Source organism: Silurus meridionalis, chromosome 15, assembly GCF_014805685.1.
Source record: "Silurus meridionalis isolate SWU-2019-XX chromosome 15, ASM1480568v1, whole genome shotgun sequence".
Classification (NCBI taxonomy): Eukaryota; Metazoa; Chordata; class Actinopteri; order Siluriformes; family Siluridae; genus Silurus; species Silurus meridionalis.
In genome coordinates this window covers 5,318,637-5,343,037 of record NC_060898.1, presented here as the reverse complement: position 1 = coordinate 5,343,037, position 24,401 = coordinate 5,318,637, and the positions used below count along the sequence as shown (strand labels likewise).

Sequence of the window (24,401 nt, the reverse complement as noted above, 5' to 3'; positions counted from 1 at the left end):
TGTATTAGGCATTAAACTTTATTATACAATAAATTGTATTTTTTTACTTATTTTACTATAAATTTCTCTGAACTAGAACTTTGAAAATAAAATTGCATTGGTTAACCAGCATTTTCCATGTACTTGGAGCCCTCATTCAAGTTTGATTTGGCAGGGGTGCACACACTTTTTAGTATAGTGAGCTAGCATGTGAGCTACTTATAAAATGACCAAGTCAAAACGATCTACCTACTATAAAAATCTATTGTTTTTTAATGTCATGCGTATGAAATGGAAAATCCTGAATCAAAAACATAGCATTCTTTGTTTATATGAAAAAAAAACAAATTCATTAATCTATTTATTTCATGCATTTTATGCAGGTTTTTGTAAAGGTATGTGTATAAGCGTGTTTTATCCCCTCAGTGACCCCAAGGATACTTTGCCACACCAAAACACCAAAAATACACAATGTTTAAAAATATATTAAAGGACACAGTGAGCAATTTTCATCTTTCACAAACAGGTTATTTTATAGTACTTGATGTAATAGGTGTTATTTTTTAAGAAATTAACTCATGATTTTATTCCATCCTCTTACTCAAATTACACAGTATACAAATAAATACAATTAAATGAAAAAACTAAAGTAAGAAATGGCCATTTCAAATACACTATATAAATATTAGTTTGTGGACACCTGACCATAAGATTCATATGTTCTTTTATAACATCCTATTTCACATTTAATCCCCATTTGCTGTAATAAAAACCTCCACTTCTGTGAAGATGTTGCAATAGATTTTGAAGTATGTGTGGGGGGTTTGTGTTCTTTCAGCCACAAGAGGGTTGGAAAAGTCAGGTATTGTTGTAGGTGAGGTGAGGAGGCCTGGGGTGAATTCAGCGTTACAATTCATCAGAGCTTTAAAGCAGACCACTCAAAATCTTCCACTCCAACCCATGTAAACCATATTTACATGGAGCTGGCTTTGTACACAGGGGCACGGTCAGGTTTGAATCTCCTAGTTAAGGTGAATGGAAAATTTTACGCTACTGCATCCAAAGACATTCTATACAATTGTGTGCCCCCACCAATGTGGTAACATTTTGGGAAAGAACCACCTATGGATGGAAAAGTCAGGTGCCTCACAACTTTTGGCCATATATTGTATATACAGTATTTAAAGTTAACCATCATATTATTTATTTTATTACTATGATTTCTTCCACGGCATTTCTTTCTTGCTACGGCATTGCTTTCTGACACAGTGGAATGAACACATATCCTGTAACATGTGCTTCTCACATCAGTTATATACATTTTGGAAAATAGAAAAAGCATTAAATCATGTGAATAATTATATAAACCAGATATAAAAGGTCAAATGTATATTCAAAAAATCTGAAAAGGTAAAAGTGTTGACAAGCACGTTACCTTGCGGTGTAAGAGCTGGGACTGCACGTTCCCTCCTCCCTCGATCTCGAAGCGTACACTGTTAAAAAGAGCCACTGCATACTGCTGTTCATACACCTCCCCGAACTCAGTCATCACCTTCCTTGTGTGAGCTGGAACACACATATGCACACATCTTTTAGCACTCGGCATAAACTATTATGACACAAGATACCCCATTATGACAACGTGAAAGAAGTTTGCTTGAAATCTTTGCAAATTGATAAAAAAATAAATAAATCACATGTATATTAGTTATTCACAGCTTTTGCCATGACACTCAAAATTGAGCTCAGGTGCATCCTGTTTTCACTGTTCGTCCTTAAGCTGTTTCTCCAACCGGATTGGAGTCCACCTGTGGTAAATTCAGATGATTGGACATAATTTGGAAGGCACACACCTGTCTATAGAAGGTCCCACAGTTAACAGTGCATGCACAAACCAAACCAAGCCATGAAGTCAAAGGAATTGTCTGTAGAACTTAGAGACAAGAATGTATCATGGACAGATCTGGGGAAGGGTACATAAACATTTCTGCAGCATTGAAGGTCCCAATGAGCACAGTAGCCTCAATCATCCATAAATGGAGTAAGTTCGGAACCACCAGGACTTTTTCTTGAGCGGGCTGCTTGGGCAAACTGAGCGATCGGGGAGAAGGGCCTTAGTCATGGAGGTGACCAAGAACCCGATGGTCACTTTGAAAGAGCTCCAGTGTTTCTCTTTGGAAAGAGGAGAACCTTCCAAAAGAGAACAACTATCTCTGTAGCACTCCACCGAACAGGTCTGTATGGTAGAGTGGCCAGACACAAGCCACTCCTCAGTAAAAGGCACACGACAGTCTGATAGTCCTTCAGGTGCCTTTTGGCAAACTCCAGGCGGGCTGTCATGTGCCTTTTACTATACCCTTCCCCAGATCTGTGCCTTGATACAATCCTTTCTTGGAGGTCTACAGACAATTCCTTGGACTGGACTTCATGTCATTGCAGAGTACAAGTACACAGCAATTAAATGCAGTTTAGCATCTACCAGAAGTGCAAATAGGAGAAAATTGTGGAAACTCACAAGTGCAGATAAACATGTAAGTATATGTACAGTATATATATATATATATATACACACACACACACACACACACACACATTACACACACACACACGTACATATATGATGTGTGTATATACAGTATATGTATGTACAGCAAATAAATAAAAAGCCTATAGCAGTGAAAAATCTGCAGACTGTTGAAAAAGTACAAGTAAATAGTTATAAAGCTATGGCAGTGAAAATAATGTATAATATATAGTGTAGCATTCAGCAGGGTGATGGTGGAGGACAAAATGCTGGCCCTGAACCAAATGTTGTTAAAAAAAAAAAAAGAAAAAAAATGCAGTTAAATTCATTAAAGCATGTTAATGACTGCATATTGTTTTTAAAGAATATAAAGTCAACCCTAGAGAGCATTCAGCCATCTATCTAGAAATGCTGATAAAAATGAGACAAAATAGATGTGATTACTCAGACACACTATTTAGTATCTATTATGGCTGCACATAGAGATCCGGAGCAAGGATAGGGGCCTATGGACAGTCATACGGGCATTATAGTGGTGGGTTTGTGTGCACGTGTGTCTTTTTGTACATGTACACATCTTAGCTTAGTCAAGACTTTGCACACTGGTCATCAAAATCATAGTTTTTATATATAATAATATTAATCGCATGATTGTCATTCATTTCACTCAAAATCTCTTCCTTTGTTATTGATTATTTTATATTTATTTAATCATTTTACACTCTGGAAATTATTTTTTTAATGTATAGTCTTTATAAATATATATAATCTATAGTTACATGTACTTTTTTTTAGTGGTTGTTTTAATTGTTAAATATGGTGCATGGCTTCTTTAAGAATTATGTTATGGTTCTGGTTGCTTCCCCTCAGTTCATGGTAAGCACAGCTGGGAAAAGGTTAGTCATTAAATTGTCTGGGAAGGCAAAGTTTAGTGATTCAAAAATTGTTCTGTTTTTTATACGAGAGTAAAGAAAGGACGTTGTGAATAAATGTGTGTTGCGTTTTAATTTCACGTCTTTTATATTTATTTATTTATATTTCTAATCAAAATGGTCAAACAGAAATCCGCGCTGCATTAATCGCACATTATTAAAATTAGGGCTGTTGAGAAATTTGCGTATATACACACACACACACACACACACGCACGCACGTACATATACAAACATACACACACCCCTACACACAGTCATATAAAAAAAATTCACTGCAATTTCAACCCAAAAGCAGACCCCAAGGTGTTTAAAGGAGTCTTCAAAAACCCTAAAATATCATCACATGACATACAGCAAGCTCTTGCTTCAATTGAAGTCAAAGTGTAAGAATCCACAATCAAAAAGAGACTGCACAACTTTATCATGGGAGGTGTGCAAGGAGGAAACCTTTGCTATCTAAGAAAAACATGAAGGCAAGACTGAAGTTTGCCAAAGAACACAGAGACAAAGGCTAAGACTTCTGGAATAATGTGCTTTGGACAGATGAGTCTAGGATTTTTGTATTTGGACACCATAACATTTTTGTCGAACCCAAATACATAATTTGAGCAAAGATCACCAACTGTGAAACATAGAGGTGGATGTATTATGGTTTGGGGATGCTTTGCAGCAGGACCTGGCCAGCTCGCCAGAATAGAATCCACTTTGAATTCTACATTGTATCAGAAGGTGCTTGAGAAACATGTTAGACCATCTGTCAAAATATTGAAGCTAAGCAGAACTGGATCTTGCAACAACTTGCTGGAAAGTGCATCGTGGAGAATTCTGGAATGACCAAGTCAAAGCCCATATCTAAATTCTATTAAGAACCTGTGGGTTAATTTTGAAATGGACTGTTCATGCAAGAAATGCCTCAAATGTCACACAGCTAAAGAATTCTGCATTGAGAAGTGGGGGAAATGTTCTTCCAGTCGATGTCAGAAATGAGTAGAAAACAAGAAATATCTCACTGAGGTTATTTCAGCCAAAGAGTGAAACAGACATTTCCATCCATGTGTGGTTCTACCTATTACTTTTACTACAACATTGGAGTCACACAAGGTAAGAGGCTTTTACTTGTACATTACATTACTGCACAGTAAAAGTCTTTCTTTGCATATCCCAACTTGTTAGGAAGCTGGGGTCAGAACACAGGATCAGCCATGACACAGGTTCCCTGAAGTAGAGAGGGTTGAGAGCCTTGTTTAAGAGCTCAACAGTGGCAATTTGGCAGTGCTGGGCTTTGATGCCATGAGTTTCCAATAAGTATTTATTCATCCCAATGGGAAATGTACAGCTTCCAGCAGTATCCACATAGGCAATACATACTACAAAATACTAAAAATGTAAAGGTAAGTTAAAGAAAAGAGTAGGTGCCAAAAAAACATTGTTGAGTCTGTGCAAATACAAAAAAAAAGTGTTTTTATCGAGTCCTGTGGGACCCTTACACTGAAACTGCTACTCTGCCTTGAGATAATGCTGTGCAGTGAATAGTCCATGATTGACAGGAGCCTGCCTAGCACCCGTCTCTCTGCCACTGATGTCAGGCTGTCCAGCTCCGAGCCCACAACCAAGCCCGCCTTCCTCACCAGCTTGACCAGACGTGAGGCGCCCTGCTTGATGCTGCCTACCCAGCACATTGCCGAATAACAGAGGACACTCGCCATGACAGTCTAATAGAACATTTGCAGCAGCTTTTTGCGGATGTTGAAGGGATGCCAGCCTTCTGAAGAAGTACAGCTGGCTCTGTCCTCTCCTGCACAGAGCATCAGTGTCAGCAGTCCAGTCCATTCTATCATCCAGCTGCACTCCCGGGTATTTGTAGGTCTTTACAATCTCTACAAAGTCCCTGCTTATAGTCACAGGCTCTGGTTGAGGCCTGGGTCTCCTGAAGTCCACCACCCTCTCCCTGGTCTTTGTGGTGCAGGTGGTTCAATTTACACCATGCACTGAAGTATCTGTACTTCCCCTGTTTCCTCCTAAAACAGCCCACGATAGCAGTGTCGTCTGCAAACGTTTGTATGTGGCAGAACTCCGATTTGTATGGATAGGCAGCATTCAATTTTCACTTCACTTAGACTAGAAGTCCCAAACTTGTCTCAGTCTGATACTGTCCCTGTGTACAAAGCAAGCATGAATATATCTTATCCTGAGTGGCCTGCTATAGGTCTCGAACCTCAGCCCCACTAAACACCTATGAGACGAATTGGAATGCTGTATATACTAATAAAAGACATATATATATATATATATATATATATATATATATATATATATATATATATAAAAAAGACTTTGTCTTGTCATCAAGAGATAAAACTACTTTAAAGAAAGAGTGTAGAGCAAAACAAAAGGACAAAACCTCTTTTAGAAATTCAGGAGTCAGTGAACAGTGAAACTCTGAAATGTGGTATTATGTCAAAATATTCAGGGTATTTACACTCTAAATAATAAGAAAGAAAAAAAGATTGTGAAGCGTGAATACTTGTATCATCTCCAGAACAAGCTTTCATTGATGATTGAGATTCTTAACCAAGGACAAAGAAGTACCAGAGAGACATGATTAAGTCTCTAGGCAGTCAGGCAAAACAATGCCTGAAGGGAGTTCTAAACTAATATTTGCATGCTTTTCTGGGTCACTTATATAACTTTCAATTTATATTTAAACACTGAGACAGGGCATGACGCCTTGTTTGACATGTTTACTTGTTATGGCAGAAAACTAGCAGGAAATGTCTACTGAAATTACAACAGAAAAATGGCCATGTTTGAATGCTCAGAACCAAATTGTGTCATGGAGAAATTTCTTGTTTGCAAAACTTGAGCTGGTTAGGTGCTGTTTGTGTGTGTGTGTGTGTGTGTGTGTGTGTGTGTGTGTGTGAATATTCCATTAGCAGGAAGGATTCGACTGTTAGCGGAGGAAGAGAAGGAAAACTGTTTGTGTATGAGTCATATAGGAACATCCTTTATCCTTCAGTGCCATACACACTAGTACCTAACTTTAAAATATTTTTTTTGTTTTATTGTTGTGTATTTTAGGAATCAGGGTTTTAAAAGTTATGAGAATAAACTCACACAGAATTAGGACTTCAAACAAATCCGTTTTTCAGACTTCGTGTGTGCGCATATGTTTGTTTCATAATTTCTCTCTAGATTCGTCAGGCCAAAAAAGAACACTACCCAAAAAGAAGACATTTCAACCCTTAAAACCATGATGTGGACCATTAAATCCAGTATGCACATGATTTTGATCCACATGAGTAATTTGCATGCAGGAATTGTGTAATGGTTACTTAGCAGGGCATTTAATGAGCAGAAATGCGTTACCTTAAGGATCCATTCCATTCAGTCGAGTAAATCTGGTGTCCACTATAGCCTCCTGCTTTAAAATGACAGGTGTGGAAACTATGTTTTTGGTTTGCCATGTTATGAATCCTGAGATGCTTTTCTGCTGGTATTAACAACCATGCCAAAGTCAAAGTCACAGAAATAACCCCCTTTTCCCACTGAAAGCTTGTAGGAATGCGCATCTCCATAACTAAAGCCAATGCGATTCGCACCATAATGCTTAGCCAATAATACGTAACATTAAAGATACATATGAAGCAGCTACTGATGTGATGCGATACGATTCATCCGTTTTATGATGAAGTGCGATCCGGTTTCTATTTGATTCAACACAATGCGATTTAGTGCAATGCAATGGAAAAAATATGATGCTATGCAATTCAATATGGTACAAATTTTATTTCGACTTCTAATGCATGGCCCTTCACAAACAGGCCTTTGTAGTAGAAAAAATTATAAATACAACCAGACGTTCTTTTCCTGTTCTCCAGGAAGATGCAGCTCTACCTTTGCCATGTTAATCTATATTTTATGAGACAAACAGAATATTGACAAACTGCTTTTTACCGGTGCAAATATGCTAAAAACGATGCGTCGTGATACAAATGCCAACAAAATGCACCGACGCGAATCACTAATTCTTACCACCCCTAACGTATTGCTCTGCTGCCATGATTGGCCGATTAAAAAAAACCCGCAAAAATTGCACAATAGCTTGCGCTGTTAACAGCCACCATTTTTCACTGTCATGGAATTGGAATTTCATCCACCTTCAGTAAAGTATTACTGCCAACCAAAAAATCAGATTCAATAAATGAATCACTATATTTAAGGGGGGGGGGTGTTGATTCAGCTACCCACAGCATCATTTCCTCTCCAGAGGATGCGCTTTAATAACAAATACGGACCATCCAACATGTGCACTCCCTCATGCTTGATTAATTTCAACTGTGGGAAGGGATGACTAATCTTCTCTCCCTCATACCTGCTTTCCGAGTCAGCACAAGATCACTCATCTGCTTCCAGGCACAGACTTACTGGGTGCCACAGCTGTGCAACGGCAGAAAGCAGTTTAAAAAAAAAAGAAAAAAATTAATAAAAAAAAAAGAAAACAAAAAAGGGTAAAATAGTGTAAAGCTCATCTATAATACGTCATTTTTAATTATTAAACTTCAATTGCTTCAATACGGAACCTCAATATTGCCTTTAAAAACATTTTTATGCTAAAAATCAAGATCAAGACTAAAATGTCATCAATTTCCACACTCTAGTGAAGCAGTGCAAACTTATACTCTGAGAGAGGGGAAAAAAAAAACCCATGGAAGACATGTAAAGAACTCACTGTTGCACCTGTCTTGTAAGCATACTAGCTTCAGGGGCATGCTCATGCCTGCTCGCTCTCACGCTCTGTCTGTAAGCATGCAGCTCTAACGAGTTCATTGTATTATGGATGTCTGCATTTCCTGGTTGGAATTTCACGTTTCCTAAAATGGACCCGTAACCTACTGACCTAGTGTGCAGCCCACTGAACTGACCAAAATATTTTATATTCATTCATGGCATTTGGCAAAAGCCCTCATCCAGAGCGACTAACATTTATCTCATTCATACAACTGAGAAGCCATGGGGTTAAGAGCCTTGCTCAGGGGCCTAGGAATGGCAGCTTGGTGTGGTTGGAACCATAACCTTTGAATTCAAAGTCCAATGCCTTAACCATTAAGCTGCCACCTATTCATCAGTTTACCCCAAAAAAAGCATAATCTTGAATTGAAGAAATACATCTGTATTGTTATATCTACTATCGCCTTAACCAAATCTGTAATATCACTGTTAATGTGATCACCTTTAATGTGTTAATCCAGGAGTGTCTAATCTTTTCCACTAAGGGCCGGTGTGGGTGCAGGTTTTGATTCCAACCATGCAAGAGCAACATCAAATTCTACCTGTTTAAACCGAATGATCTTCATTTACAACAACTATCAGGTGTTCCCTTGATTGGTTGAAATGAAAACCTGCACCCACACCAGCCCTTTGTGGAAAAGATTGGACACCACTGCGTTAAAATGAAGACTCAAGTCAGTTGCAGGTGCTGGATACAATCTGGTGTCCCAATACTTTTGCCTATATATTGCATATATGCTAAAGTATCAGTAATGCACCGTTTTTTTTGTTACACATTGGTCCTGGATAATAACAATGTCTGTGCTACAAGGTTTTACATTTAATACATGTCCATTTAGCTAAGACTGACAACAAAAGGTTATATTATATAATATAAGAATATTGAATTTCTGAGAATTTACCACCAAAAAGCAGACATTTCAAAACACATGTAACCAGCAAATGAGATCCCCAAAATCACAGCTTTGGCACAATTAATTTTCCATTTCCTGTGTCTCACCCTCATGCATTCTGTAAACCTCCATGCCAGCTTTGAAAAGTTGTTATAAAACTCCACTTCACAGAAACCACATATAGCTGATGAACTGCAATGTGTAAAACCTGAAGTTTTCACCAATTTGCCCCTATCAGTCGAGAAGCTCAGGAAAACGTGCCTGTACATGCAGGGCTTCCTTACACAGACCTTAAACACACAACTCAGCATTCTAACTAATTGGTTTCAAACGGGCAGAAGATTGCATTAGCTTTGGTTCCAGTGAGCACAAAGACCTTTAAAATACAGAAGCACCACATATACATTCACATTTATGAAAGACCTTAGAATTGTGTTATTATACAAAATGTCAAGCTTCAGTCGGACTGAAAAAACCACACGTTTAAGTGTTACACTTAAAAGCCACCCTATAAAACCAACTTTAAGTGGCATTCAATTTATTTTAGAATAAATTTGATTTATTTCTATATATGCACATTCAATTTGTTTGACTAAATGTAGATAGTAGCAATAGTGGAACTTGCACTTAATGAAAGCAATGCAGCAGTGCATTAGTTCTTCAGTCAGTCTAATTCTCTCACCTCCACCTCTGAACAGTGAAACTAACCACAATCAAAAGCTTCAAATTTATATTATTACATTCAGTCTGTTTATGTTCGTGATTTCACAGAATGCAAACAAGCTGAGCCGAGATTTTGTGCCATATAACTGCAAGAACATGTTTAATAAAAAAAATCTAATTTCACATCATTATGATGTTGAACTGTCGCTGGAAGGTAGTAATGAAAGCTGATGTTGGAATCATAAAATTTTGGCTTATGAAACACCAGTGTCACTGCACAAGCAATGTCCTCTATTGGTGTTCATGTAGCTGACAATCACAAACCGAAAGAATCAGCACCAGACCCACTAAACACATGAAAAAAAAATGTCCATATATAAACATATGAATTGTGTTTCAAGGTAAAGTCCTAGTGTGTGGACATATAGACCTATGGGCATCTCTGATCATGCCACACTGGGTATATTGATGCTGTTCACACCTTCCAGGACCCAATATCTGAAGTTGTAAATATTTTGAATATCATGTTCCATTACTTAAGTGAATTAACATGCATTCACAGGTAGCAGCTAAATACACCAGCTGGATAAAGTGCATGAGTGGTATAAATCTTAGACAAAAAAAGGAAAAGATATTCATCTAGAGGTTATAGACAAATTCCACAATACACATCAGAGTAGGTTGAATCGGTAAGGGGTAAAGGCTTGGCAAAATAGGGTAAGAGAGTACACATGACAAACACAAACACACACACACACACCCCAAAGCAATTAGCAGATGGGATTATAATTAATGGCAGGACTGCAGGCTGAACTCGAAGATAGAGTCCTTGGTCAGTTTAAACCATAAATGAGATTATACACAGTCAGATTCATATCATATAACACACACACACACATACATACATACATATCTCTCATATACATACACATATACATAAACACACGGGATGTTCAATCTTATGCTCAGCTGTCCACACAGTTTTGTCTATATAGCTGTAATGATAGAAATATGGTGCCACACATACACAGGTGTGGCACCATATATATACACACATACATACACACACACACATACATGCATACACATACACACATACATACATACATGCATACACACTGTGATGCCAAATATATATATTTGCATCACAGGGTCAAAGTGTATGTATGTATATATATACACTTAAAGCTAAAGCCCCTGGTGAGTTTAGACCATTAAATAAAATTACATTCAAAATATATTCATACATATAACTCCAGTCGAAAGTGTGACCACACCTTATTTAATGTTTATCTTAATTTATTTATTTATTTTTTGTGATTACCATTATATATTGACACTAAAGAGCCTGAAATGATTTCCTTTGCTAGGACACCAGCAATAAGTTGAAACAAGGAATTTGGTATAATGAAATTTAAAAACAGTTTTATATCTCATATATATCAGATCTACTCCTCTGATGGCCCAGTAACAGCATCCACCTGAAAGTGTGTGTGTGTGTGTTACCTGTAATTGTTTGTCGCCTTCCTTCGTCCAGGTGAGTAGAAATTACATCCCCCATGGTGAAAAATACTTTTAAACAAATACAAAAAAAAAACGTTCTTCAAATCCAGAGAAACTGTTGCTTTCTTTCAATAGGAGAAAACAAATTAAACTATTGCAAAACTTTTTGCGTTTTCTTCTTGACGCCTTCCATGAGAACACATTCGACCTGCCGACCAGCCACCTGAATACACCTCCACAGGTGTGGTGATGAAATGGAGCTGAAATCAACAACCTTTTCTACTTCACATGCGAGTAAATGGAAAAGGTGGAGCTGCGCAAATTTGCAGCTGAGCGCTCAGTCACACACACACACACACACACACCTCCCACTCTGCGCGCTATCTCTCTCTCTCTCTCTCACACACACACACACACACACACACACACACTGCGCGCTTACACACACCTCCCCACTCTGCGCGCTTACACACACACACACACACACACACACACACACCTCCCCACTCTGCGCGCTCACACGCGCTCACACAGACACACTCACCTCCCCACTCTGCCCGCTCTCACACACACACACACACACACACACACACACCTCCCCACTCTGCACGCTCACTCACTCACTCACCTCCCCACTTTGCGCGCTTACACACACTCACTCCCCCCCATTCTGCGCGTACACACACATACACTTGCTCTTAAGACAACCACTATGGTGTTAGATTGTTTCTGTGCATCGACATCACTTACTGCAGTCAAAATGCTATAAGAAATACCCAAACTCCAATTAAATCAATCTGGCAACCCAGACTAACCTGCGACTGGAGTATAGACGTGACTCAGGTTTATGACGCAACAAGTGGAAAAGACCGACCTGATTGTCACACGGCTTTTTTGTATTTATTTCTATAGTGTTTGCATTGTTTAAAATAAATGTTGGAGAAATGAGTGCATTCTTAAAACCCCCGTCAAAACTGGATTAATTGGCAAAATATTAGTTGTGCTCCAATTTTTTTATATTTCTACCAATTAAACTGATTAATAAGAGAGTTAGCTAAAAGGTGTAATCAAGTATTTCTTATTTCATTTAAATATTAAAGCAGTAAGTTTATGAGGTTAGGATACAAATAAAATTCAGCCGATAAAAGATTGGAGCTGGATCTGTTTTGGAAGTAAAATATTGCCCTCTTGTGGACAAATGTGGCAAATAAATACCTATATGTAAATATGTGTGTATAGAGTATATTTAAATTTATACTACTTTACTATGTAAATATATTACTATATAAGTAAAAGTTTGTGGACACCTGACCATAAGATTGGTATTTGCTTTTTGAACATCCATCCCCATCCCCATTTGCTGATATAATAATCTCCATTCTTCTGGGAAGATGTTTCACTAGCTTTTGGAGTGTGATTTTGAGGATTTGTGCTCATTCAGCCATGTTTGTTAGATATATTTTAGAGGAGTCAGTGTGCAGTTTGTATAGCAGTACATATTTACTGTCCTCTAAAAATAACTCAGCATGCGGCCTTTATTGTTAAAGTAGCTGGCAACAAAAGTGAGTATACCCTAAGTGATTACAGCTGTACATCGCTTAACCATGCAAATTATTCATGTTCATGTTTTTGTCTGCTTAACAGGACCATACAAATTGGTGTATCTTGTAATAGAGCAGTTCAAATAAGGTGCTTTGAGTATTCTCTTATACTGACCACTGGATGTTCAACATGGCACCTCATGGCAAAGACTCTCTGAGAATTTAAAAATATTCTGCTCTCCATAAACATGGCCTAGGGTATATGTGTGTGGATGGAAAGAGAAAATAGTAAGAGTGTAGTGGAGGTAAAGGGAGTTTCTGATAGGGTGATGGACGTGAAGCTGGAAGTTGAAGGTGTGATGATAAATGTCATTAGTGCCTATGCTCCACAAGTGGGCTGTGAGATGGAGAAGAAGAAAAGATTCTGGAGTGAGTTAGATGAAGTAATAGAGTGTACCTGGAAATTATAGATTGGTGATTGGGGCAGACTTCAATGGCCATGTAAGTGAAGGGAACAGAGGTGAAGAGGAGGTGATTGGAAGGTATGGCTTTAGGGAGAGGAATGTGGAAGGGCAGATGGTCCTAGATTTTGCTTAAAGGATGGAAATGGCAGTAATAAATGAGGATCTGTCAGAGAAGTTAAACAATAAGGAAGGAGAAAATCATTTGTACCGATTGGCGAGGCTGAGGGACGGAGCTGGGAAGGATGTGCTGCAATTTAGAGCAATAAAGGATGCAGATGGAAATGTGTTGACTAGTGGGGAGAGGGTGTTGAGAAGGTGGAGGAAGTATTTTGAACAACTGATGAATGAGGAAAATGAGAGAGAGAGAAGGTCGGATGATGGGGAGTTGGTGTAGCAGGAAGTGGATAGGATTAGTAAGGAGGACGTGAGAACAGCTATTAAGAGAATGAAGAGTGAAAAGTCGGTTGGACCAGATGACATACCAGTAGAAGCATAGAGATGTTTAGGAGAGATGGCAGTGAAGTGGAATGGATGCCTGAGGAATGGTGAAGGAGTGTATTGGTATTGGTTTTTAAGAATAACTACAGGGGAATAAAGTTGATCAGTCACACCATGAAGTTATGGGAAAGAGTAGTGGAAGCCAGGAGAGAAGAGGTGACTATCTGTAAGAACAGTATGGTTTCATGCCGAGGAAGAGCACCACAGACACATTATTTGCTTTGAGAATGTTGATGGAGAAGTATAGAGAAGGTCAGAAGGAGTTGCATTGTGTGTTTGTGGATTTAGAGAAAGCGTATGACAGGGTCCTGAGAAAGGAGTTGTGGTATTGTATGAGGAAGTCCAGTGTGTGAGAGAAGTATGTGAGAGTGGTGCAGGACATGTATGAGGACAGTGTGACAGCAGTGAAGTGTGCAGTAGGAACGACACACTGGTTCAAGGTGGAGGTTGGATTGCATCAAGGATCGGCTCTGAGCCCTTTCTTGTTTGCAGTGGTGATGGACAGGTTGGCAGATGAGGTCAGACAGGAGTCTCTGTGGACTATGATGTTTGTGGATGATATTGTTATTTGTGGTGAGAGTAGGAAGCAGAACTCCTATTTCGATTGTAAAATCACATATACACATTAAACAATGATGTGCACTTTACATGGATTATATATACTCATAAAAAAACAGAAGCTACATGCAAATAAAAAATTTACACTTAGACTCTATCACAAACATGGATCAACAATTTTAATGACATAATTCTACACTTCAGCTTCTCATTAGATCTTTCTTTGTCCAATAATATTCTTTCTTGAATTCTGAAGTGTCCCACCTCCAACTTTATAACTATAACCTGGTTCATGTTTGAAGTCCCAATAAATTCAGAATTTCAATTTTATTGCTTTTAGTGTGAACATCTTAGCCTTAATGTGATCTATATTAGCTGGTTCACTCAACAAAACAAAACAAAACAAAACAAAACAAAACAAAACAAAACAAAACAAAACAAAACAGAACAGAACAGAACATTGCACAAATCAAAAAAACTAAATTTACACTCCAGATTTGTACTGCCAATATAAACAGACAATTTTGATGACATCATTTCACACTTAAGCTTTTTATCATATTTTCTATCCAATCAAATGTTGAAATCTGATATGTCCCATGAGGAAGAAGCCACTTAAAACATCCCACCCTGACCTCCAGTTTTGGTTAAAAATCAGATCAACAAATTGAATGTGCACTTTACATGGATTATATATAGAGAAAAATGCTTTGCTGGTGAGGATACAAAATTGTAGTTTTCTTGACACCACCTGTCCTGTCATCTGTTTCACTGCTCAGGTTGTATTGAGTTGGACACGTTTTGCCCCTTTTGGCCTTTCATACATGGCCTCCTGCATCCTGTAGAGGAGGGGCTGCTGTGCAGTGACGTTTCTAGCCTGGTCTCTGCAGCGAGGCGCTCTCGGAGGACCCTATCCACACACACACACACACACACACACACACACGCAAGAGCGTACGCAATAAAGCGCAAGACAAGAAGGGAGGAGAGGCAGAGAGCGGAATAAAGCGCATACAGCAAGAGCATCATGGCACCCATTGGATTAAAGGCGGTGGTCGGAGAAAGTGAGTAGAAATGCATTTCTTTATTTTCCACAATCTTTCTTTCTATACATATTTATATATTCGCATATGCTATAATATGTCTCTATATTTGTTTGGTAAACCGAATGCGTTGGAGGCGATGCGGACGTGCGCGTCCTCCGCGGTGCGCATTTTGGGGGCCGCGCTTTACCAAACGGATGCTGTTCATTGATGATTCGGATCAGATCGGTTAAGATGAGATAGATTATTAACTGTTACATGAGACGAGCATGATTATTAAACAAAACAAGCAGAAAATACAAAACAATCACTCCCACACATGAATAAAGAAACGCCCGTATTTTGAATCGACCTGAAACGCACGAATTATGCGGCGTTTTCTTGTTCCATAGTGCACCAGAAAGCTGAAGACATTCAATGCAATCGCATCTTTGAAGATTTCACTAGTGGTGCTGATGCAGGGAAAGTGAAGAATTAACATCATAGCTACGCCTCACCCCTGTATTAGTAATGATAATATTAGGATCAAATGATAGTTATGTGAATCCTCCTGCAATTAAGGCAATGCAAAAATAAAGAAAAAGGAATTGAGCATCCCCTTTCCTTTTCATTTTTTCTTCCCTCCCCCGGATGCTGAGAATAAATGGCGGAGTGATGCAGGTACACGGTGGTGGATTAAAGAGCGACGCGCAAAATGCGCATCCTTTTCATTTCCTGCCTGCTTCCTTTATTCGCCTGTTCGCGCATCCTACAACGACCAATTCAAGAGCAAAACCAATAATAATGCAAGACATCAAGAATGCATGCATACAGTAACATCCTTCCAGATTTGGGAAATGATACCAAGGGTTTAACCCCTCCCTTATGGACCCGAGGCCTTGAAATTGCATGCAACATCCTTTATAAATAATATATAGCCTGTAATGCACTGTACTGAAAAATCAGATATTTAAATCATAAACATATACATTTGCATATCCAGGGTTCTGAATTTATTTATTTATTTTTGCTTGTAGGCACGTTTTCATCTTTTCCTATTTTAATATTTTCAGCAGCAAACAAATTAACCCATTATTAAAACCCTTTATTGTTAGGAAACCATTGACTGAAAACAGGTTCACATTTAATTCTCTGGCTTTAATCCTTAACATTTGTATAATATTTTAATGGTCCAATCATGTGCACCATTTAAATTGGAGGCTGTACAGGAATTATTTGGAATACGCTCCCGTTTTTGCGCAGTGAGCACCTCCACGCCTTTATTTGTGATGTGTGTCGGATGAACGTGCTGCCTGATGCTCGTGATGAGGGACGACGGCTGTGCATTTGCTCGCTCTTTATTGAACGAGCTACAAGCATGGCCTTCCTCAGAAAATAATCGATTCTTCTTCTTTTTTTAGAGTGTATGCATAGAATTGATTCTCATGCGTGAGTGAAAGGGAAGGGGGTGTTACAGTTAAGGACAAAAAAAAGCCAGAACAGAGTAGTTCCTTATAACATCTGTAGGTCTCACTGTGCGTTAATGTGCACCAGAGGTGCTATAAAGGGGGTATGATTGGATGACTGGAGGGATTAGTGGCCATGGAATTGGGCAAAACAATTGATGTTTCTGAGCTTTAGTGTCATACACACCAGTCCTTTGTCTGGAAAAATAAACATAAATGTTTTTCAGTAAATTTTTCGTTTTATAGATCATTCTGTGCTAGTGTTCATCCCATTAAATGCTCTTTCAAAAGTCTATCTTGATTCATAAAGGCAACAACGATGTTTTGCTGCTTTACTGAATCAATCAATACTGAAAAAAATTAATTGGAATACTCGCTTTACCCCAGCCCTCACCCTACATCAGTACCTAAATTTACTAGCACTCTTGTGGCTGAAGGAGCACAAATCTCGAGAAGCACACTGGATCTACTGGAACATATACCCAGAAGAGTATATCTCCACCCATGGAAGCTGTTCTTGCTCTACAGCAGCAGCTATGCATCTTTTCCAGATCAGGTCAGATATTTTTAATAGACTAGGGAAAGTCCTTTCTAGTGTTTCTTTAGTAATAAGTATGTGAGATAATAGATGAAATAGATGCAGTCCAATTGGAGATGAAGCAGTTGTCCTGGGGGCAATGGTCAAACATGATTATCGTCCGATGGCTGTGAAGAAAGTGTTGAAGCCTGTCATGAAAGGGTTTTGCCAGCTTTTACTCAAACTGGACAACTGTGAGGTCACTGCAATGAAATCCATTGCTAACCACTGTTCGTTCATGGGACCAGTGTTGATACTGACCACTGCAGATCGGGAACACCCCACCAGAGCTATAGTTTTGGAGATGCTCTGACCAAGTCGTCTAGCCATCACAATTTGGCTCTTGTCAAATGCACTCAAATCTGTATGCTTGCCCATTTTTCCTGCTTCTAACACATCAACTCAAGGTGATTGTCCACGGTCATGTGACACACTTTTCAGAGGATCGTTTTACCAAGTTGGGGCTATTCAATGTCAGAATGTCTTTCTACCTCAGACTGATCAAGAATATAATCTTTGCCTCATACCCCACATTGGCTTGCAAGAGCTAGAGTCTACATACTAAGCTAGATCTCTTAACTACTGTCAGGGGTGTTTGTAGCTAAAATTTTGGGGCGTGTCCCAGTATTTTCTTGTTATTTGAAAGACAACCAATAACCTTCCATTCACAACAGTAAGAAGGTCTTGCCACTTTGAATCGATGTTACATGCCAGGTGTCATACTAGCATCATTTTCAAATAAGCATAGAATGGTAAACTATGCCAGCTATGTCCTTACAAGCTTAATTTTACTTTGGAATTTGTTTTTTAAACACTGAATGAGAGGTTTTATATAACAGGATAAGATAAAATACCCTTTTTTTGTTTTCATTTTTGTGGCTAGAGCATTAAATGGTTTCTAGCTACACATGGTTTTCAAATTGCCATTTAGGGATTATATTAGGCATTATATTGTTAAAAAAAACCAACATAAGTCTTCTTTAAATTTTATGGACTAAACATTAAATGGTTACCAGTTTCACATGGTTCTCAAATTGTCATATGTACAATCCAAATATAAACTTGATTTTGTGAAAGTCTGTAAGTAGTAGGGTTTTTTGTTTCCTAGTTGTTACACCTTCTTGTCCACTTTGCTGAATAAAAAAAAACAGATCCGTTTGTCCTGGGTGTTCCTGCTTATGATTTGCCCACGCTTTATTTTACGTAATTCACTTCTATATAGACTAATGGCATTTAAATTCTGTAAATATAATATATAAATGCAAAGGAGCTTCCATCAGAAAGCTACAGTTTTACTAGACGTGTACAACATGCAATTAGGAGTTATGAGTGTGGAGGTTTGAGCCAGTTGCTAGGATTTGTTACTTTACTAATCAGTCATTACTGAAAATTTTTTAATCAACTTGACATAACAAGATTCCAGTTGATTTTGTTCTTAACAATTTAATGGACCTTTGGCATGGGGGTCCTATTTCTTTTGTTTTGGAGAATTGTTAACCTTTTTAAACGGGTGATTCTTCAGTCAAGTCCTTTGTACAAGATAACATTTTGTGTGAGATGAAATTTAGTTTATGATACAGAGGATAAAAGTGAATCATTAGCTATAAGGAACAGACAGTGTCTTTGTAAGCACCTGGAAATGGGGTTTTTAACAGGCATAGATTACTACAATTCTCTGAATTAATCTGTTCCTTTATATACCCCATGCTGCACTGACTACTGTTAACTTCCTTTTGTTGTTTTTTGTAAAAATGGCAGTATATTTGTCAGGGTTAATGCACTACAGGATTTATTTAGGGAATGTGTAAGAAGTACAGATGTATGTTAAAAATTAGAAAGATTTTTCCGCTGATGTCTCTGTGAAAAACGGGGCATCTTTTAATTAAATGCTTAGCTAGAGCTTTGAAGCTAGCGAAGTAGTAGCTAATGTAGGCTAATGTAATATTATAATGTATACTATTCCAGTTTGTTACATTGCATTAATACAAAGTAAATAATCATGAGGAAAAAGTCAGCAAGTTGCAGGCAAATGTTTTGGTTATGAATTATTAAAATTGTTTTGCTGCACCATGTTCAAGCTAGCATCTTTATTTTATTTCATTATGTTGAAAACTATAAGTTTAATGCATTTATTGCTGATGGCTTTGATCTCGACTTTGAATTTGCTCTTTTAGCTGTTTAGTGTTATTACATGCATGCATGCTCATGAGTCTATCAGCCAGAACAGGATGTGTGTAGTTTGGCAGGAGGTGGGGCACTTTGACACATTGACGTAACTGGCTTACTTTGAGACTTTAAGATTTAGGTACAAACCAAGTAAGGTTTTCTAGTTGTTAAACCCCTTTGTCGACTTGTCGAATAAAAAACAGATCTACTTGTCCCTACTAATGATTTGTTCACTCTTTATTTTGTGTAATTCACTTACATATGCACTAATGTTATTTAAATGCTGCAGTTATAAAATATAAATGAAACTGAGGTGACAGTTGTCAGAAATTTAATTAGAGTTTTACTATTTCCAGTCAAACAACATCCATTGTCCCCAAGGTTTTGCGCAAAGGATTGGGATGGTTTCATCAAAACATGTGAGGATTTAATGGCCCTTGAGACTTTATTACATTGTAGTGTTTTGCTGGTAGTAAAGTTAATTTTGTGGTCTTTTCATCAGTATTTCCTTTTTCAAAATGAATAATATTGCTGTTAAGTCTGTGCTATCTGAAAATAGAAAAAAAAAAAAAATTCTGGCACCGATTCCAAGTTTTTCCCAGCTTTACTGAAAGATATAGAAAGACACATTTGTGAAATTACATTGATGTCTGCTTTATGAAATAACATTCATATAAGTATTATATAAGGGGAGCCTATAGAGTTCTTATTGTGAAGTAGCTTTCGGTATATAAAAACTTGCAGCTATTTTAGTTCCTGCTTCAAGCTAAGTATTTCAAAATGATAGCACTGAATGTCACTGTGTGGTCCAACACAAGCTTCACAGAATCCATTCAGCACAACCAAGAGAGAAATATTTTAACAAACTTGTGTTTGAAACAATACAGAACAACTCAACTACTAGACTTTTGCTGCATGCTGAAGTGACGTAACTGTTCACTTCATTTTATTTTATTTGGGTCCTGCTAGTGCAGTGGAAAAGAAATTCTTCCAGGAATTGTGTTTATTTATTTTTTTGTTCAGGATCATTCTTGTACTTTATAATTCCTTGAAAGGATCCACAACTTTGCTAATCATAAACCAGCTGCCCTTTTATACCGTAACTCTCAGCTACACATCATCCATTACGAGAGATGTTAAGTAACGAAGTATAAATACTTTGTTACTTTACTTAGGTACATTTTTTTGGTATCAGGACTTTACTTCAACATTTATTTATTGGAATTTTAATTTCACTCATAAAATTTTTTTTTTACACAAATATCTGTAGTTTCTACTTCCTACATTTTCAATTCAGACTCAAATCTATTTGGTTATCAATATTCTTTCTTCTAATAGCGCACAGTTTTCCTCCCATCAAACTATTTTCTTGTCAATGCGCAACCTTTTAAAACTACAACTGGTGTATCTTTTCCTGACTCTCACACACCACAGACGTAGGCTAGTTTACGAAAATAACAATGAGCAGGGTAGAAGACAAGAAGTGTGGCTGAGGTGGATGAGACAGAGGGAGTAAGTGATTTAAACATGACTGAGAACAGAGACATACCTTTTCTGAAAGATGACCTGATCATCATCTTTTCCATGATAGTGTTCTATTTGGTGGTTGTTTAAAATTTTAAATAGATTTTATTAATATATTAAAAACACGAGTATCTGAACTTCGACTTGAGTGAATTATGTGTGTACTTTTATTATCTCTGTCCATTACACATCGTAGATTAATATTATAATGTGCTAGCATAAAAGGTGTTGTATTTAGCACAGCAATAGAGTGATAATACATCTGAGGTGGCTCTCCTAGGAATACATTACCCAGAATTCATTCCATGCAGATTGCCTTTTTATAAAATCATCCTTAGCAAAGAGCCCACGGGAGAGATAAATCAGAAAAGTTGATAACTGATAAGAGCAGTGAGAAGCATCGTTGTGTCCAAGTGATTCAGGCTCTGTATTAAGTGTTATATCATAGATATGTTGATTTCTTTATACTCGTGGGACAAAAGTTGAGTAATTATCTATACTAGCAGCTCGGACAGTAGTTCTGAAAGAAAGATTTATATTTAAACGTACTATATCTGAAATATTTTTAATATGTTTCCATGGTAACAGCTTGTATAGCTTTTGCATGACTATGACTGTTAGTTCTAGAATTTACTGGTTTACTAGGGTTAGGGTTTAATGCTTTAATTCATGATTATAATTTCTCAAAGAAAAGAAATGACTTACACAACTTCACACACAATGGACATTCTGTGCCACCCAGATGAGATTGGTTCCTTCTTGAGTCTCGTAAAATTTTATGTCCATGGTGAGCAGAAAAGCATCTCAGATCACACTAGCTTGAGGTGGATTCTTTTACCATGTTCTGATAATAGTATAATCTTGCATTGCATGGATTAAAAAAAAACCAGAAACATGTAAGTAATTTTCATCTGGGGAACGTCTCGACATTTCACAGACACAAGCTTAATGTTAAAGAAGTGGGTGCGTTTCCATTTTGTCAGAGGTTTTTTGCCACAGTGTTTTTACAGAGCTGCTTCTAAAAAGATGTACGTAATGACTCAGCATGCTACAGAAGCTCAGCTGACTAAGTGCTTGTGTGTGCGTGTATGTTTTGTCCTTGGCTTTATAGGGCTAATTCCAGCATCCTCTGATATATCCCTCTTTTTGCTTTTCAAGGGCACTGCTGCAGATCCATAACGGGACCATATCTCACTGCAATGCACACACTACAGTGTCTCAGTGAAAACACCTTAAATATTAGAAGATAACCTTCATATACATCACAGCAGGTCATATTGAAGATTTACTGTCTGCCTGCTGTGCAGTGATATGGGAGCTATTAATATACAATCAGCCGAACCGAACTGGAAGTAAATTGGCTGGTTGGAAACTAAAAACTGATTGTGTATCATTTTTTTTTTTTGTTAGAATAGCATCAGAAGGTATGGCATGAAATCACCACTGAAGAGCAGAACAGTAAATTGCCTTCTGGAAGTTTCTCTTCTGTACAAAATACAGATTGGTGTCACTGTGAATGTTGTAATAATGGATACCTGGTTTAGTTAATTGTATATTATTGAATATTTAATGTGGACACCATCTGGACATCGACACAAATGACCACGGTGATTTTTTAGTATTTTCTATGAGGATGTTTGTGTCACATGGTCATACATTTATGTGAATATAAATCTATCTCAGTAATGTTCTAGTAGTGGCTTCCTTAATCATCAAGCGTGATATTGCATTTTCTTTAAATAACTTTTATTTTACATTTCTTCCTTGTGCGTAGTCACACATTCATGCATATGTTTTACTACCTTGACCAGTAATCTGGTTGAGTGCCTTTTCTCAAGCATCTATCTGTTATTCTTGGCCACTGATCAGCATTTTTGTCTCCAAAAAAAGGTGACATCTGCATTAAAGGCTGGTCTTTCTGGATGGAAGTAAAATTATTAATAGGAAATAAAAATCACCCCTGGGACTAAATGTAATCCTGTTTAAATAATGCATTTTCAAAGCACCTTACTATCTTTATTCAGTGTTGTACATCAATTTGTGTTTTAGATTTGCTCTTCTTCCAAATGCCAACATCTAAGCAGTTTAGCCTAGATGCTTAATCTCTAGTGACCCTTTGGGACAACAATACAGGAAACAGAAACCCAAAAATGACGTCCACATTAATTTGGATAGAAATGAATATAAGTGTATTTCTAAGGCAATGCTGTTACCCATTATCACATCAACACGACTAAAAATACCACATTTCATATAGAAAAAGTTGTTCTTTATTTTTCAAATAATTAAATAATTATTAATTATTCTTTCTTAATTTATGTTCAATCTTTATTATTTATTTAAAAAAAATAATTTAATGTGGATTGAAGTAAATTTCTTTCCTTTCCTTTCCTTTCCTTTCCCTCACCTTTCCTGACTGACTGACTGACTGACATATTTGGTTGATGGTGTTTGTATTACGATTCTGGATCGTGTAGCATTTCCGAAGAAAAGATTTTTGCACAAGATTGACCTTTTTATTTTTTTTATTTTTTCCTGACAATCACATTTGCTACATCAGTCAAACATCCACAAGCAACTGTTCTGCTCTACAGAATAAATAGCTGGCTGCCTTTTTAAGACGTCAGACATGAAATCCTTGGAGATGGAGTGAAAGTGGGTCGTGAAATCGGAGGCGAAAGCCCCAAGGGAGTGTGAGTGAGTGGGGGGTTAAATCTCCAGTCCGGTGTATGACAGTGGAATGTGAAGGTGGGGGTAGATCATACAGTGCTAGTGAGTTTAATTCACCCAGGGGATAAAGCGATAAAGCGACAGAACAAAGTAGCAACTGATTATTTGTGCGGGAACATTTAGCCGAGACGTTTGTCTTATGTTCAGGTTTACAACATAATATTTGACAGGTTGAACAGAGGGGGTGCTATATCTGTGAGCACACAATAGCCAATAGGATTTTCTGGCAGAGCTGTTTTGTTTTGTGTGTGTGTGTGTGTGTGTGTGTGTGTGTGTGTGTGTGATAAAGAGTGAGTGGTGGTAAGAAAAGGAGCAAGACAGCTGGTCATTCTGATAACATCTGCACCTTTCTGCCATGTAAACTCTGAACCTTACAAAACCCCCTGGCTGTGTGTTGTGTGACTGCTCTTCTGAATGTGTGCACGTATTGATTAAAACATGCTGACAGCATAACATAATGGCACAGTGGTTCATTCTGAGAGCTTCTCGATCTCAAGCGTGTGCTACTTCCTGTCCACTCATAGCATTGTGTTTGCGCAGGTCTTTCTACACACCCACGTCTGTTTAGAC

The 24,401-nt window shown here is 37.7% G+C and overlaps 2 protein-coding genes across 5 annotated transcripts in view; one reads left to right on the top strand and one right to left on the bottom strand.

Moving 5' to 3' along the window:
• Positions 1-11,650, bottom strand: part of niban2a (niban apoptosis regulator 2a) — a 45,994-nt gene extending 34,344 nt beyond the window's left edge. Inside the window, exons 1-2 of the mRNA XM_046867403.1 lie at positions 11,289-11,650; positions 1,415-1,545 (exon numbers count right to left, since the gene is read on the bottom strand). Of these exons, the coding sequence (XP_046723359.1) occupies positions 1,415-1,545; positions 11,289-11,343 (186 nt within the window). The 5' untranslated portion in view covers positions 11,344-11,650. The remainder of the gene's footprint in view (positions 1-1,414; positions 1,546-11,288) is intronic.
• A 3,617-nt stretch (positions 11,651-15,267) lies between these two features.
• stxbp1a (syntaxin binding protein 1a) overlaps positions 15,268-24,401 on the top strand; it is a 30,142-nt gene continuing 21,008 nt past the window's right edge. For all 4 annotated transcript variants that reach the window (XR_006927958.1, XR_006927957.1, XM_046867405.1 and 1 more), the window contains exon 1: positions 15,268-15,410. Coding sequence is in view for 2 of the 4 variants with exons in the window: in XM_046867405.1 (XP_046723361.1) it covers positions 15,374-15,410 (37 nt within the window). In the remaining 2 variants the exon portion in view is untranslated. The remainder of the gene's footprint in view (positions 15,411-24,401) is intronic.